At 52.4% G+C, this 16,535-nt stretch overlaps 2 protein-coding genes across 6 annotated transcripts in view; one reads left to right on the top strand and one right to left on the bottom strand.

Moving 5' to 3' along the window:
- AZIN2 (antizyme inhibitor 2) overlaps positions 1-16,535 on the bottom strand; it is a 159,412-nt gene that overhangs the window by 61,013 nt on the left and 81,864 nt on the right. Inside the window, exons 12-13 of one of the 2 annotated variants that reach the window (XR_014804758.1) lie at positions 10,711-12,393; positions 8,727-9,957 (exon numbers count right to left, since the gene is read on the bottom strand). The exons of the other annotated variant lie outside the window; for it this stretch is intronic. The gene's annotated coding sequence lies outside the window, so the exon portion shown is untranslated. Of the gene's footprint in view, positions 1-8,726; positions 9,958-10,710; positions 12,394-16,535 lie in introns of those variants that run through there. 2 annotated transcript variants of the gene reach the window in all.
- Positions 1,770-16,535, top strand: part of TRIM62 (tripartite motif containing 62) — a 36,022-nt gene continuing 21,256 nt past the window's right edge. For 3 of the 4 annotated variants that reach the window (XR_014807443.1, XM_003127763.5, XM_084963777.1), the window contains exons 1-2: positions 1,770-1,820; positions 2,257-2,773. Coding sequence is in view for 1 of the 4 variants with exons in the window: in XM_003127763.5 (XP_003127811.1) it covers positions 2,366-2,773 (408 nt within the window). In the remaining 3 variants the exon portion in view is untranslated. Of the gene's footprint in view, positions 1,821-2,256; positions 2,774-16,535 lie in introns of those variants that run through there. The other variant, XM_084963775.1, reaches the window with a different exon arrangement.

The raw sequence follows: 16,535 nt of genomic DNA, 5'->3' as shown, positions 1-16,535 counted from the left end.
GGAGAAGGGGCACCTGAACAAAATGACAGCTCTGACTGCAAGGAAAAGTCAGTGAATGGTTGTTGCATGAGCTACTAACTTGTTTCTGGCAATAATAGCCACACGGAACTAGATAATGATATGATGGAAGATACATAAATAGCAAAAAGGAGTAAACTTCAAGCTGTTTCTTAAATTGTACCTCAATGAATTTTAACTCCAATGAAGACATTGCTGGAGGAGCCAGAAACTGGGGAGCCACCCTCATGCCTCCTTCTTTCTCACCTCATATCCAATCCATTACAAAATTCCATAGTGTCCACACTTTCAATACCCTGGATTTTTCTCCTTCCCCACTATCATGGCCCCAGGTCAGGTTTCATCTCCTACAGGTGCTATGAGGACAGTGATCTAGTGGTGCCAGTCTCTCTTCCTGAAATCCACATCTTTGCTACTGTTATTCAGCAACACAGCTTCACTGTTCCCAGAGCGCTGCACATATGCAGACACATCAGAAAAGGTCCCTGCCTTCATCGTGTTGATGGGATAATAAGCATCTCCTTGACCTCCTGAAACCCACATCAGACCAGGTCAGTGCCCTGCTTGAAAGCCTGATGCCTTCAGGAAATCCTTCACCATGACCCTCAAAGCCCTCACCTTATCCTAGCCAGTTTCACACCTCACCCCCAACAGTAAAGAACCACTTGCACTTCTCCAAATGTGCCCTCCCCTTTCACGCCTCCTCGCTCTTGCACAAGCTGGCCCCTCTACCTAGAAATCCTTTAGCCCCTCTCCATCTGGCAAACAAGGCGAGGTCTCCTATTACTCCGCCTCTCTCCAGCGCCACCCTCCCCACCCCCCCAACCCCCACCCCGACCCCCACCCAACAATGTAGCACTCCAGAAATGTTTGCTGAGTGGAGACAACTCCTAGAGTCAGACATTAGTCAGGGCCAGGGCTTTCCAAGCCTTTTTCCCCACCGCCCAGCCCCAGACTCCTTAAGAAAGTGAAGAAGAAATGGGACCCCAAGTCTTAGGAGTGTGAGGGTCTTGAACTTGCTCTAAGCAAACAGGGTATTTCTCGAGTTTTATCGTTATATTTTACGCAAAAGTTGTATTCTATGCAGATTATACAACATATCCTTGTTGGTTTTTTTTTTTTTTTTTTTTTTTTGTCTTTTGTTGTTGTTGCTATTTCTTGGGCCGCTCCCTCGGCATATGGAGGTTCCCAGGCTAGGGGTTGAATCGGAGCTGTAGCCACCGGCCTACGCCAGAGCCACAGCAACGCGGGATCCGAGCCGCGTCTGCAACCTACACCACAGCTCACGGCAACGCCGGATCGTTAACCCACTGAGCAAGGGCAGGGACCGAACCCGCAACCTCATGGTTCCTAGTCGGATTCGTTAACCACTGCGCCACGACGGGAACTCCTCCTTGTTGGTTTTAATACAAAGTATTATTTCCCCCAAATCTTCACTTTGATCATCCAAAAAGATATTCCTCCTTTACTCGTTATCCTCTCAAATTAGCTGTTCCCCCTCCCCCACCCGCCGCAGGGATCCCAAGAGAGACCTGAACGAACGTTGTTCCAAGTGCGGACCTGAAGGAACAGCTGGGTTTCACACCCCCTGGAGCTGGAGAATGGTGGGGGCGGGGAGGGGGTCCGCCGGCCAGAGGCCGGGCCCCGCCCCTCTTCTCCCCCGCCCGCCGCGGGGGCGGAGTCGCTTGGGCCCCGCCCGCCGGGGCGGGGAGCGAGCCAAGGCCGCGGGCAGCACAGGCTGGGCTGGTTCCGGGTTGAGAGGCTGCGCTCGGACCGGAGCAGTGGCCACCGAGCCGGCGCGGGTAAGGGGCCGCGCGGGGCTGGGTCTTGGGGCAGGGATCGGGAAGCGGAGCGTGCTCACGCCCCCCTCTCTTCTGCCTGGCATAGCCGCGGTGCGGCTTTGCCTGGCTTCCCCTTCGCCCAGAATTCCCCATCCCCAGCTTCTCCCCCTCCCCCTACCGCACCCATCCCGGTATCACTGCCCCCCCAAGGCCTCCGCCCCCCTCCGAGATCCCCCTCTCTCAGCACCTATCCCTTCGGACTGTCCCTTTCCCTAGAAGCTTTTTGCTAGGAGCACCTTCCCTCCCACCCCATAGCCCTCTCCCTCCGGCGCCCATAGCTCTGGGTCACCTACTACCTTGAGACCACCTTCCTGGGCTTGCTTCCCTGATAGTATGTATCCTGCACCTATTACTCGCGTTACCCCGTCCCAGACAGCACCCTTTCCTTCTCCTGTAGCTCCTGCCTCTTCGGGCCTGCTCCCCGCAGCCATCCATAGGTGCTGCCCCAGCCAGCGCCTTGCTCTCCTGGCCGCCCCCCTGCATCTCGGGGGACCCTTTCCGGCGCCATGGCGTGCAGCCTCAAGGACGAGCTGCTCTGCTCCATCTGTCTAAGCATCTACCAGGACCCGGTGAGCCTGGGCTGCGAGCACTACTTCTGCCGCCGCTGCATCACCGAACACTGGGTGAGGCAGGAGGCGCAGGGCGCCCGCGACTGCCCCGAGTGCCGGCGTACGTTTGCCGAGCCCGCGCTCGCGCCCAGTCTCAAGCTGGCCAACATAGTGGAGCGCTACAGCGCCTTCCCGCTGGACGCCATCCTCAACGCGCGCCGTGCCGCGCGACCCTGCCAGGCACACGACAAGGTCAAGCTCTTTTGCCTCACTGACCGCGCGCTGCTCTGCTTCTTCTGCGATGAACCCGCGCTGCACGAGCAGCACCAAGTCACCGGCATCGATGATGCCTTCGAGGAGTTGCAGGTGAGTTGTCTGGCCGGCCTGGGGCGGAGGCGGGGCCTGGTCGGGGGCGGGGTCAGGGCTGGACGGTGGGCTGGGCCCAGTCGGAATTGTCCTAGGGCGGGCCCACTGACAGGGTCAGGGCCCTATCAGAATTAGTACGGGGCGGGGCCGCGGCGAGGGGGGGGGGTGTTGAGGGTGGTGCTTTGGGCGGGGTCTCAGGCCTGAAATGGGGGGTGGGCCCATGGTTGGGGAGAGATCATTAACGATTGGGACGGTGGGGACAAACGTTATCAGAGTTGGACCAGGTACAGGCTGGGTCAGGGTGAGGGATGGGGCTGAAACAGAGCTGGGCAAGGGCGGGGCTGCTATGAGGGGTCATGGGGCTGGACCTGGAGACAGGGCCCACATAAAGAACGGTTCAGGACTGAGCTGGCGACAAAGGCACAAATGGGGATGGGAACAAAGTCAAAGCTAGAGAAGGGGCGGGGCCGCCGTCCAGGAATGGGTCTGGACTATATGGAGTAGACTAGCTGCAGGCTTGGGGTCACAATGCCTCTGAGTTCTATTAAGTGTGCATCAGGACCTAGGGCCAGATGGCTCTGGGCAGGTCAGAGTTAAATCCAAGAGAGAGTATATACATGAGGGTCAGCAAGCTCCTGAGAGGATGGCTTTGGGCGCCAGGGGCTAGGCTGAGGTGTGCGAGGGGCTAAGGCTGGGATCATGTTTAAATACTGTAAGAACCATTCCGGGTTTAAATTAGAGTAGAGGCCAGCTTGAGAGTGAGGATAGGACATAAAGACTCAAGACTTGGGAGTTCCTATTGTGGCTCAGGAGGTTAAGAACCCAACTAGTATCCATGAGGATGCTGGTTTGATCTCTGGCCTCATTCAGTGGATTAAGGATGGCATTGCTGAAAGCTGCAGTGTAGGTTGCAGATCCCGTGCAGATCTGGCATTGCTGTGGCGTAGGCCGACCCCTACCCTGGGAACTTCCATATGCCCTGGGTGTGGTTGTCAAAACGGGGAGAGAGAGAGAAAGGAAGAAAGGAAGAAAGAAAAAGGAAGGCAGAAATTTGGAGAATAAGGCCCTGAGGTGAGGTGATTCAAGAAAAAGGAGAAAAGTGGACCTCTAGGAGTCTCCATGGATTTGTGGTGACCTCCTTGACCCACATTGGGACCTTTGAGGACTAAGTACATGCAAGGTAACCCAAGCATAGTCAGCCTAGGACTCTAACTGATCTGCTTTAAGCCTTCCCATCTTCGCTGACCAACTCCTGCTCAACTCCCAAAGCCCTGCTCAGACGCCCTCTCGGTGTAAGCCTTCTCCAAGCTCCACTGGCCAAAACATTAGCATTAGAGCTGCATCTCCCCAAGTGCCCTTTGTAAATAAGTATAATGTTTGAAAAAGTAGTGTTCTAAGATCAGCTGTACTTGGGAAATGTGATACATTCTCTATATCTTTCTTGGAGGATTCTCAATGTGCATTTGCCTATTAAAGGCTTGGAGAAATCCTGTAGCAAAGAAACTGACTTTGCTTTGTCTGATAAAATGTTTCCTTATTTGAGCCTGGAATCTTTTTCTCAAGCTAAACCATTTAAGTCTCGCAGCCCCAGCTCTTTGGCCTTGGGATACCAGATGAGCACACAGTCCCCAAGAGCAGGGACCGTCTCTTAGTCATCATATCAATAACCCCAGAGCCTGGCACAAGGCCTGGCCCAGAGCACACATCAGCAAAGGTTGAATGAATGAATGACTGGTCCTGACCTGCACTGGCTGGGTCTGTGGAGCCTTTGGAAGCAGAAAGTTTTTGACTCCTTAAGTAGGAGTTAAATAACTATTTCCCTCGTGTTGTAGGGGGTCACTCCCCTCCACCTCCTTATACATAAGTTTCTGTGAGTCAGCCTGCATCAGCAGATGCTCTGGCTTTAGAAGAAATGGCCTCATGTTCACCTCAGACCTCCCTGTCCCTTTAATCCCCAAACCACAACTGACTCCTTCCCAGTTTGGCTGTTTGAGGATGGAGAGCAAGGGTTGGGGGCTCTGAGAGCTTGCACCAAGGGTGCCAGGCACCGGTGTCCCCATCTCCCTGTCTCTGAAGTCACATAAACAGAGAAGAGAGAACTTTGGGCAGGACTAGGGGCAGACTATGAGAGTTTGAAGGGGCTCTGTCTGAAATCATCTGTCCAACCTCTTCATTATTTACATGTGGGGACTGGGGTCCAGAGGGGTGATGTGACTTGCCCAAAGCCGCACTGCCAGACAGTGAGAGAGCCGGCCTAGAAAGCACAGCCTGACCCCCGCCAGATCCCACCCCTGCCACTCGCCCCCCTTCTCTCCTGTCTGACTTTCTAGCTGATGAGAACTCTGCCTTCCCAGGCTTGATTCGCATGTCTGCAAACCAGGAAATCCAAATTACTGTGTTGTGGTTTTTTGCAGTCCGTTCCATGACCTGGGGCAGGCAGGAGAAACTGAACATATATTTTCTGCAGACGTCATTCCTGGGTAAAAAAGAAAAACAGGACTGCCATCCCCTTACCCTCTAATGTCCTGTCCTGGGGTCAGTCACACTTGAGTCCCAAACCTTCCTTCTGCACTGTCTGCATAATCCACAAGTCCTTTCTTGGGAGCCTTGATCCTCTCACCTGTAAACTGGGGTCAGGATGATTCTTTCCTACCAGGATGTTGACGAGGCTGACCTGAGATGAACCTGCTATTTGAGATGCCTAGCTCATGACAGGGGGCCGGGCCAGCACGTGCTCCCATCCCTTCTCCTACCTATGAGAACTCATGTGCTCAGCTGGGCAAATGCCCAGACCTGCCTCTCACCTGAGAAGGAGGCCTGGCTTTGGTGCCTCCTTTGGGCTTGGCAAAAAAGTAGCAGAGAAATATGCCTTCTCCTGGAGGAGTAAGCTCCTGGGTGAGGCTCAAGCCACTCCCTACCCCATCCCCCATCTCTCTCCCTCCCTCTCTCTTTCTCCTTCTCTTTATAGGGAAGTAAGGCTCATTAGCTATTTATGCGCTGGAAATGAGGTTGCCCCCTCCTCTCCCAGCAGCTGGCGGCTGTCCCCAGGGCTCCTGGAGCCTGGGCTTGGGCCCCATAACAGACTCAGAGCCTGCAGGGCCCTGGAGATTGGCTGGTACAAACTTCATTGGACAGATGGGGAAGTGACAGAAGGGGAAGGAGGAGACCTGTCCCAAGGCCTTGAGGCCAGAGGAGGCTGCTCCTGGGCTCAGCCAGAGTCTCCTCACACCCTGCCTAGCAGTTGGCCTGGAGCTTTTTTTCATTTATTATAAATCCTTGGGCAGCAGAGCGGAAAGTTTAAAATCTCTGGCTCTGTACTCAGGCAGCTCCAATCCTGCACTTCCATTTTCTGGCTGTGTGACCTTAAGAAAATCCCTTATCATCTTTGAGCCTCGTGTCCCTCATTCACAGCATGAGAGTAACAGGGTTGGATTAAGTAAGATGCCATTTGCAAGAACTTGGTGCTGCGCTTGACACACAGTAAGCACTCACTAAATGACAGCGCTCCGTATTTTGGTTACATCATACTCGGCTCTGTTGACATTTGGGGCCAGATACATCTTCGTTGTGCAAGGCAATCTTATGCATTGTGGGATATTTAACAGTATCCCTGGCCTTGGCCCACTGGATGCCAATAGCCAAAAATGTCTCCAGACTTCATCAAATGTCCTCTGGGGTCAGAATCACCCCTGGTTGAGAAGCCTGGCCTGGAGAAATCCTACTCATCTTTCCAGGCTCAGCTCAAATATCACCTCCCTGACCTGCCAAGCAGAATTGCTTTGTACCCTAGATTCCAATCCTGGGGTCAGATCCTGGCATCATCACTGATAAGCTGTGTGTCCTTGGTCAGGTCACTTCCCTTCTCTAAGCATCTACCTGCTTGTTTGTAACATGGGGATAATACGACCTTTCTGGGAAGGATGTTTTAAGGGTTGGAGGCTGGATCAAAAGTGCTTGATACTATGCCTGGCACAAAGTAGCCCACAACAACTTTTAAATATCTTTATTTTTCCTGATTATAAAATTAACATAGAAGTTCCCTGGTGGCCTAGCCGTCAAGGATTCAGCATTGTCACTGCTGTGGATTTGGTTCAATCCCTGGCCCAGGAACTTCCACATGCCTCGGTCAGAGTCATAATAAACAGAGCTATATAATGTAAAAGTTTAAATCCTCCCATTATCCACCCCATAGAAAAACATTATTTTTTTCTTAAAGATTTACTTTCTTAAAAACTTGCTACAGTTTTTTTTTTTTTTTTTTTTTTTTTTCCTTTTTAGGGCCACACCTGAGGCATATGGAAGTTCCCAGGCTAGGGGTCAAATCCGAGTTGCAGCTGCTGACCTACGCCACAGCCACAGCAACCCCAGATCCAAGCCGCATCTGCAACCTACACCACCAGAGCCTTCACCCACTGAGTGAGGCCAGGAATTGAACCCACATCCTCATGAATACTAGTTGGGTTCTTAACCTGCAGAGCCGCAATGGGGCAGTGGTTAACGAATCCGACTAGGAACCATGAAGTTGCGGGTTCGGTCCCTGCCCTTGCTCAGTGGGTTAACGATCCGGCGTTGCCGTGAGCTGTGGTGTAGGTTGCAGACGCGGCTCAGATCCTGCGTTGCTGTGGCTCTGGCGTAGGCCAGGGGCTACAGCTCCGATTCGACCCCTAGCCTGGGAACCCCCATATGCCACAGGAGCGGCCCAAAGAAATAGCAAAACGACAAAAACAAAACAAAACAAAAACAAAAACAGAGCTGCAATGGGAACTCCAAGATTTGCTACAGAATTTTTGTCGTGTAAATAGCATGTGAGCGTGTGTGAGTGAGTGTGTGCGTGTGCGTGCCTTCCCTTTTTCTTCACTGCTGAGCACTGGACCACAGAGCCCAGGGGAGGGAAGAAGCCTCATCTCAGAAAGGTTTGGGGCTTCTCAGCCAGTACTTACTGAGCCCTAGCACCCTGCCTGGGAGGGCACTGAGCACTCTTTTTGTATCGCCTCATTTAATCTTCATCACACCCTGTCGAATGGGTACTGTAGTTTACTCTTTTTACAGATAAATAAACAGAGGCTCAGAGGAATTTGGTGACTTGTTTTTGGTCACCCAGCTGGTTAATGGCAGGGACAGGGTTTGAAGCCTGGCTGACTGGGCCACTCTTAGCCTCCGAGCTGCCTCTGAAGCCTGGGTTGTTGTCTCCCCCACATCCGGCCTATCTTTGTATTTCAAGTATACTCAGCACAGGGTCAGGCAGAGGACACAGTCTGCCTGGACCAGCTGATGCGCCGAGGGCAGGTGCTGGATGTCATCTTGGTCAGGCTTGGCATCCGGCTCTCTGGCCATCTCAGCTTCCTAACCTCCAGAGGAGGGATTGGATTCATTCCCAGCCACCCCCTCCATACCTCATGTGACCACTGGAGCCCTTCCCAAGGCCTCCTTCATGCCAAGGGAGACGGCAATGGGTCAGCCTTCAATGGGAGCCCTGGTGAGTTGGGCGTGGTGATCCAAAGACACTGAGGCAGCCACCTGGGGACAGAACAGAGCTGGGGACTGGATTCAGATCCTGATGCTGGCTTCTTCCAGCTGAGTGGAAGGGACTGCCTTCTCCATACCCTTTCCCAGCCTGGGAAGTGGAAATAAGAACAAAACTGTCCAGGAGTTCCCGTTGTAGCTCAGTGGGCCAAGGACCCAACGTTGTCTCTGGGAGGATGGGGGTTCAATCTCTGGCCTTGCTTAGTGGGTTAAGGATCCAGCATTACCCTAAGCTGCAGCGTAAGTCACAGATGCTGCTGGGATCCGGCCTTGCTATGGCTACACCTGCAGCTCCACTTCAACCTCTAGCCCAGGAACTTCCATATGTTATAGGTCAGCCATAAAAAGAAGAAGAAGAAGAAAAAGAAAGAACAAAAGTAGTCCACTTAATGTGTAAAGAGGGAGAGAGAGAGTTGCCACCTAGCCAAAGTCAACTGATATGAAGGCACTTTATTTTGTACTGAGGATAGGGAGACAGCCAGATTGTCTGTGTTCCTGGGGAAGTGGCCTCTGTTGTTACTTTTCCCAGGAGAGGGCAGGATCTGTGTGCAAACAGCAGCCTCCATGGGGGCGAGGCTGGCAGTGAGTCAGACCCAAGGCTACTGCTGGCATCTCTACTTCCCTCTTCACAGGTGTCCGTGGGCAGCCAGGAAAGCCTTGTTCATCCAGGACACCTTGGCTAAGCACACGCCACGGTGTCGAAACTCAGAATTGAAGCTGGGGACCCAGGACGTTTATTTTATAGAGAGAAAAGGATCTGGTAGGAAGTGACAACAGAAAAAATAACAACCCTAAAAAAAAACCCCACTAGCCAGGGTGTGTTGGACACTTGTTATGTCGCAGGCGCTATTCTGGGTATTGAATCCTCACAGCAGCCCCTTTCCTCTGCTCCCTTAGTGGGACTAGGATCAGTCCCATCTCACAGATGAAGATGTTGAGGCTGAGAGATTCAGTAACTTGCCCAAGATCACACTGCCAAGTAGGAGGCAGAACTGGGATTCAGACTTGGGTCTCTCTGGCTCAGAACTCACCCTCCTCACCAACACACTAACTACCTCAGAGAGCATCCAAATGGGGAGGGACCTCATAATCCCTCCCCTTCCATCCTCTCCCCACTTTATAGATGGAGAAACTGACTTCCTGAGGCTGGTCCAGAGCTCAGCTCCCAGGACTCTCAGTCTGGTGCTGTTTTCACAGCATCAGGTATTTAACTTCTGCTTGAACACTGGAGTGGGTGTTAGTTTTGAAGATGGGTTCCATCTTGGGTTCAGGGATTCATTCAGTTATTTCTCCAGGTGACACTCCTGCTAGAACTGAGGGCCAGGTCCTGGGACAGGAGAGAGCAGGACAAGCTTGGCCTTGCTGTGGTTCTTGTGAGACAGGCCCAGAGGCTGCAAGATTGGGTCCCACCTATGCTCCTCTGGCTGTAACAGTTGCCCAGGTTCCCGTGGAGCCAACAGCTGAGTCAAGTCCTGAGAGTAGAGAGATAAGGCATTAAGAGGGAATAAAAATGGAGTTCCCTTATGGCTCAGCAGTGATGAACCCGACCAGTTTCCATGAGGACGCCTCGCCCAGTGGGTGGGGGATCCAGTGTTGCCATGAGCTGTGGTGTAGGTTGAAGACGAGGCTTGGATCTGGCGTTGCTGTGGCTATGGTGTAGGCTGGCAGCTGCAGCTCCAATTGGATCCCTAGCCCGGGAACTTCCATACTGCCTCAGGTGAGGCCCTAAAAAAAAAAAAAAAAAGGAATAAAAACATCCATAGCCACCACTGCCTGGGTGCAGAGAGTACCAGGGGCAGGCACCCTTTCCTGTTTAATCCTCACAGCAGCCCTAAGAGGTGGGTCTCATTGCTCCATTTTATAGATGAGGAAACTGAGGCTCAGAAACTGTGCCTAAGGCCACACATCCAGTAAGTGTTGCTGAGGCTGGAACTCGGACTCAGATGATCTGAGTCTGACAAGGGGACAGGCGTGGAGGTGAGCCAGTGGTTCACTGTAGCTGGAGGGAGAGGGTGTGTTGAAAATCGAGGCCCCCTTAATGCACCACTCCCCATCCAAGGAGCTTGGACTTGATCCTGGAGATGCTGGGGAACCAGGAACAGGTTTGAGCAGACGAGGAGCATTATGGGCATTAAGTGGTGGCATGCAGGTGGGACTGGTGCTACATCCAGGAGAAGGGAAGCAGCCACAAGGTGCTGCCTGCCAGAGACCTTGAAGCTCAGAGTGGATTTTTTGTGTGTGTGCTTTTATTTAGGGCTGCACCCATGACATATGGAGGTTTCCAGGCTAGAGGTCCAATCAGAGCTGCAGCTGTCGGCCTACACCACAGCCACCGCAACGTGGGATCTGAGCCGCATCTGTGAACACCACCACAGCTCACAGTAGTGCTGGATCCTTAACCCACTGAGCAAGGCCAGGGATGGAACCTGCGTCCTCATGGATACTAGTCAGGTTTGTTACCACTGAGCCTCAAGGGGAACTCCAAGGCTCAGAGTGGATTGGGGGAGAGGTTCAAAGACAGAGAAGAACTCTGAGAGTTCAGGTTTGTTGGGAGGAGCAGGAGCATCGGGGGTCTGGACCTAGAGGATGGACTTGGGGGAAAGGGGAAAAGAGAGGCAAGTTGAGTTTGGCATGTGACGATCTGGGGCATCCTTGGGCTTGGGTCAGAGAGAGGAAGAGAAGGCAGTGCAGGGCACAGAGAGAGGAGGGGGCCTGGAGCATCTCCCGGGTGTCGCGCCATGCTGGCCCCTTGCAAAGGCGTCATCTCGTTTAATCCTCATAGCATCTCCATGAGTGGCTCTCATCCTCATCTGAGAGATAAGGCTCTGAGAGGCGGACCCTGGGAGGGGAGGAAGTGATCTACCCAAGGGCACGCAGCCCGGATTCTGCCACCAAGTTTTTTTGACACCAGAGCTCATGCTGTCTGCACTGGGCCACACTTAGTGAGGAGAGTGAGGGGTCTGTGAAGTGGGGGCAGATGGTTTCTTGCAGCAGCTTTGTCTTTATGGTGGGGAGAGGGGTGGTCTTGCTGGAGGGGAGGCCTAGCCTTGGGGGCATGTGAGCCCTGGCTCTGGGTCTGCACCCTCAGCTGCTGCCCCAGTCCTGGCCTCTCCGAGCCTCTGGGAGTTCCAGAACCTCTCAGCTGACACATTTGCATAATTGTGTGCTGAGGTCTGTACCAGCCCCGCCTCTGCCCCCTCTCTAGAGGGGTGGGGGGCAGCAGACAGAGCTGTGGCTCTGCCCTCCAAGGGGCATTTCCCACCACCCCCATCCTGATTCCTGCCCTGCCCCCTCAGATGGGGCCTGCAGAGTCCAGCTCCCCAGGGCTGACTGACCTCCAGGGCCTCCTCCGCCCCCGCCCTCACCCCAGCCAGCCCCACTGGCCTTTCCAGCTTTGTGAAGCCACCCACATACCTGACTCCTGCCACCCCCAATGGCCCCCTACTTCCTGCCCACTTCCTGCCCATGCCCTGTGCCCCTGCCCGTCCTGTTCTCTCCCCTGGGAATGCTCTGACCCCATCCTGGAGACTCGAAGGGACCCTGCCCCTCCATCCGTCTTTCCTGATCCTTCCATCAGAAATATACTTTCTCCAGGAAGCTCCCCCAGTTCTGAGTCTCTTTCACATACAATTATAATTATTGTGATGATAATGACAGTAGGCTGAGCCTCATGGCAGGGCATGTATGAAGTCACCTAATCCTCACAACAACCACAGAGCCAGCCCTGTCATTAGCTGCACTTTATAGATTTGGACACTGACGTGGGAGGGAGAGTGTCACGAACACAGCCAGGTTCCTAGGTGCTCCCTCTCCTTTTATCCTCTTCTCCCTGTGGTCTACCTACTGGCATGTCTGCCTCCCCTCCAACTGCAAACTCCTCAAAGGTAAGGGCTGTGTCTGCAGCCCCCTCAGTGGCGGGCACAAAACCTGACCGTGGGTTCCCAGACGTGATCACTCTCTTGAACGGAGCAGGAGGCAGAGCGGCCGAACAGTTTCCAGCATGGGTTTTGGAGCCACTCGGATCCCAACTTCTGAGTCTTATGAGCTCTGTGACCTTAGGCAAGCTGCTTGACCTCTCTGAGCTTCCATTTCTCCCTCTGTGAGATGGAGATGATAAAGGCACTCACCTCATGAAGTTGTGAGAATTTGGTGACAATGACACCTGTGAAATTCAAACCCAGGCCACATGGCCTCCAGACGTGGTCCTGAGCCTCCAGCATGGCCAGGGTCCTTCTTCACGGTTAGCTCTATCACTTGGGCGTTTATCAACACTCTTCCTGTTTCCTGTCTGACCTCTGCTGGGAGGAAACTTTCCAGTTGGTTCTTTGTCAAGCTGTGTGGCCACTGGCCACTCAGTCCTTTTTCTTGGACCTCAGTTTCCTGTTCTAGAAATCTAGATGGTTGGACCATATGGTCCCTAGGGCCTCCTCTGGCTATCTGAGGAGGAAAGGAGGGGCCTGGACACAGCAAATGGTGGAGACGTGGAGAAGTGACCAAGGAGCCTCCTGGGGGACATGGTGACCACTCCATCTCCTGAGCACCTGCTGTATGCCAGGCTGTCCACTGTGAAGCTAACCACATCTTACTCTTACCTCATTTCACCCTCCCAATCCTAGGAGGTATTATTATCCCCATTTCACAGGCAAGGGACTGAGACACAGACAGGCTAGGGTGCATTCCCAAAGTCACACAGCTAGTAAGTGGCAGAGCCAGCCTCCTAACCCAGGTGTCTGATCCCAGGCTTGGAAGGAGGGCAGGCAGGAGGGTAACAAAGCTCAGGCTGCCTCTTAGTCCTGCTCTGTGGGTTCTCTTTTTTGTTCTTCTGAAGTTAGCTGTTCTCATGGGCTCTGTAACCCACCTGGGGAGAGCTGCCTGCTAGGGTCTCCTCTCACCCTTTCAGAGGTGAGCACTGACCCAGCCCAACCTCTTCTCTCTGGGCAGACTTATCCTGCAAACTCTGTGCCTGGCCCTGTCCTAGGTACTGAAAGTGTACAAATCTACCAGACACAGCCCCCACCCTAAAATCCCATACCTCATGGGAAAGACCAACAGGTAATCTTGCAGTTCAAATGCAGGGTATGCTATATAGTGCAAGGGAAGGCTCTGCAAGCAGGATTGTCTGAGGACAGAATGGAGTTTGGGGTTCAGATTCTCAGTGAAGGTGACATCTAATCTAGATCTCTTTTTTTTTTTTTTTTTTTTTTTTGTCTTTTTTTTAGGGCCGCACCCTTGGCATATGGACGTTCCCAGGCTAGGGGTCTAATTGGAGCTACGGCTGCCAGCCTACACCACAGCTCACAGCAACACGGGAGCAAGGCCAGGGATCAAACCTGCAACCTCATGGCTCCTAGTCGGATTCGTTTCTGCTGCACCACATCGGGAATTCCTGATCTAGATCTTACAACATGAGCATGAACCTAATAAGTAGAGAAAACCCATTCGGGTAAGTCTTCCAGACAGGGAACAGCATGTGCAAAGGCCTGCAGGAGAGCACTGCCAGTCGCTTAGTGCATCTAGAGCGTCACTGTCCACTAGAACTTTCTAGGATAATGGAAGTATTCTGCAGCTGTGCCATCTGATACAGTAGCCACTGGTCACATGTGGCTATTGAGTACTTGAAATGTGCCACCAGTACAGCTGCGGCACTGAATTTCAATTTTATTTCGTTTGAACTCATTTGACTTTAAATAGCTACATGTGGCTAGTGGCTACGGTATTGAACAGTACAGGTCTGGGTGAAGAGAAAAGGCTGGGGATGAAATTTGGGGGCAATAGGGAAGGGCCTTCATGCCACACTCAGTCCTGGCGTGCTTCTTCCCAGACAGTGTGGAAATCTGCAAAGGGACATGGGGTGGAGAGCCATGGACATATCTGTCCTTTAAAATGATCACCCCAGGAGGTCTCATCTTGGCTCAGCGGTAACAAACCCGACTAGTATCCGTGAGGACGCAGGTTTGATCCCTGGCCTTGCTCAGTAGGTTGAGGATCCCAAGGTGCCATGAGCTATGGTGTAGGTCTCAGGCTCAGATCCAGCATTGCTATGGCTGTGGCATAGGCCAGCAGCTGTGGCTCTGATTTGACCCCTAGCCTGGGAACCTCCATATGCAATGGGTGCAGCCCTCAAAAGACAAAAAATAAATAAAATAAAATAAAATAAAAATCGCTCTAGCTGCTCTATGGGGCAGGGAGGAACTTGGGGCCACAGTCCAGAAAAGAAGTAATGAAAAACTTACTTAATAAACTGGGGCAGTGGGTGTAGAGAGGAGAGAACAATTTCCAGGGCCAAAAAAAAAAAAAAAAAAAAATTTAAGGGCCACACCTGTGGTATTTGGACATCTCCGGGCTAAGAGTCAAATCAGAGCTGGAGCCTACACCACAGCCACAGCAACACTGGATCCAAGCCACATCTGCAACCTATGCCACAACTTGTGGCAACACTGGATCCTTAACCCACTCAGCGAAGCCAGGGATTGAACCCGCATCCTCATGGACACTATGTCAGGTTCTTAACAACCGAGCCACAGCGGGAACTCCTCCAGGGCAAACTTGATGACTGATTGGATTGGTGGATCTCATGTGAAGGGTGACTCCCAGATTTCTGGCTTGGATGCAGGGTGGGTGGAGGTGCCCTTCACTGAGATGGGGAACATGGAAGGTGGGGCAGTTTTGGGGTCCCCTCCCACTATTCCACCTTTCACTGTGGTCTTAATAGCTGTGTCCCATCTTCCCCCCAGCTCGTCTGCACACCTCCTGAGGCATCATGAGTTGGGACTCATCCCCCACCCCTCTCCCCATTACTGACACAGCAGCACATGGGGCCCAAGGAGGCGCCAGTTAGTACTTTTGCAGAATGGACAAATGCATGTTCTGTTGCTCCCAGGAGTCCTGTTGTTCCCTGGCCCTGAAAGCAGGGAGGAATTTGACCATGTCCCTGGGGTGCCTCAAGGGATTTGAGGAATGTGGCCTCCAGGGCAGTTTTCTCAGAGAATCTGAAGAGCTGCCTAAGTGGCTAGATCTCATGTGGATCCATGAGGACCACCAAGGGTGAAGGTTGTAGCACTCGGTTCATCTCCTCAAAATCTGCATCTCAAGCCGACCAAGCTGCAGAGACCCAAGGCCATCAGGGAGGAGCAGTCCTTCTGTGCCCTTAAGTAACCACCATCTGTTCCAAAGACTCAGATGCACATGAATCTATTAGGAATGACTTAGAGCTGTTAGGAAGAGAGAGCTGACTGAAGTAGCTGAAGTTAGATGGGGGTGTATTTCTCTTCCACGTGAAACAGGTCTGTAGTGCGGTGGTGTGCCAAGCCAGCTTGCCCTGGTTCCTGAGAAATGATTATGCAGATCTCTTCCCAGCTCAGTGTCTGCTGATCTCTTGAAACTGGCTTTGGAGTTCCCATTGTGGCTCAGTGAAAACAACCTGACTAGTATCCATGAGGATGTGGGTTTGATCCCTGGCTTCAGTGGGTTAATGATCCGGCATTGCCTCCAGCTGCAGTGTAGGTCGCAGACATAGCTCGGATCTGGCGTTGCTGTGGCTATGATGTAAGCTGGCAGGTGAAGCTTCAATTCGATCCCTAGCCTGGGAACTTGCACATGCTGCATTTGTGGTCCTAAAAAATAAGACAAAACAGAACAAAAAACAAACAAATGAAAAAAAGAGAGAAAAGAAAAGAAACTGGCTTTGGTGGGAAATTTTACAGTATACAAATTTATAAGCACTAGAAATCAGGGCTGCTTTTCTTTTTCTTTTTTTTTTTTTTTCTTTTGGTCTTTTTGGGCTGCAGCATATAGAAGTTCCCACGCTAGGGGTTGAATCGGAGCTGTAGCTGCCAGCCTACACCACAACCACGGCAATAGGGGATCTGAGCCCTGTCTGTGACCTATACAACAGCTCACAGCAATGCTGGATCCTTAGCCCACTGAGCAAGGCCAGGGATTGAACCTGCATCCTCATGGATACTAGTTGGGTTCGTTAACCACTGAGCCACAACAGGAACTCCAGGGCTGTTTTTCTTTTGTCCAGAGGGCAAGCTACCTATCGCATCACTGAATACAGTGATGGTAAAGCCACCCCATCAGGGACTCAGGCTCCTTCTGGCTTCTATTTCTTTGCTTTCAGCCTGTCACATCCATCTTTCTGGTTGCCTTATGGCCTGAGATGGCCACCAGAGTTCCAGTCATTATGTCTGTGCCAGCTGTCTGCTCTAACCAAAACAGCTATTCTGATTTCTCTATC

Source organism: Sus scrofa, chromosome 6 (assembly GCF_054392235.1).
Source record: "Sus scrofa isolate SSC_HxYL_T2T_F1_AM1 chromosome 6, Sscrofa_HxYL_maternal_Yorkshire_Landrace_v2.0, whole genome shotgun sequence".
Taxonomy (NCBI): Eukaryota; Metazoa; Chordata; class Mammalia; order Artiodactyla; family Suidae; genus Sus; species Sus scrofa.
The sequence above is the reverse complement of the archived record's forward strand: the minus strand, read 5'-3'. Positions and strand labels throughout refer to the sequence as shown.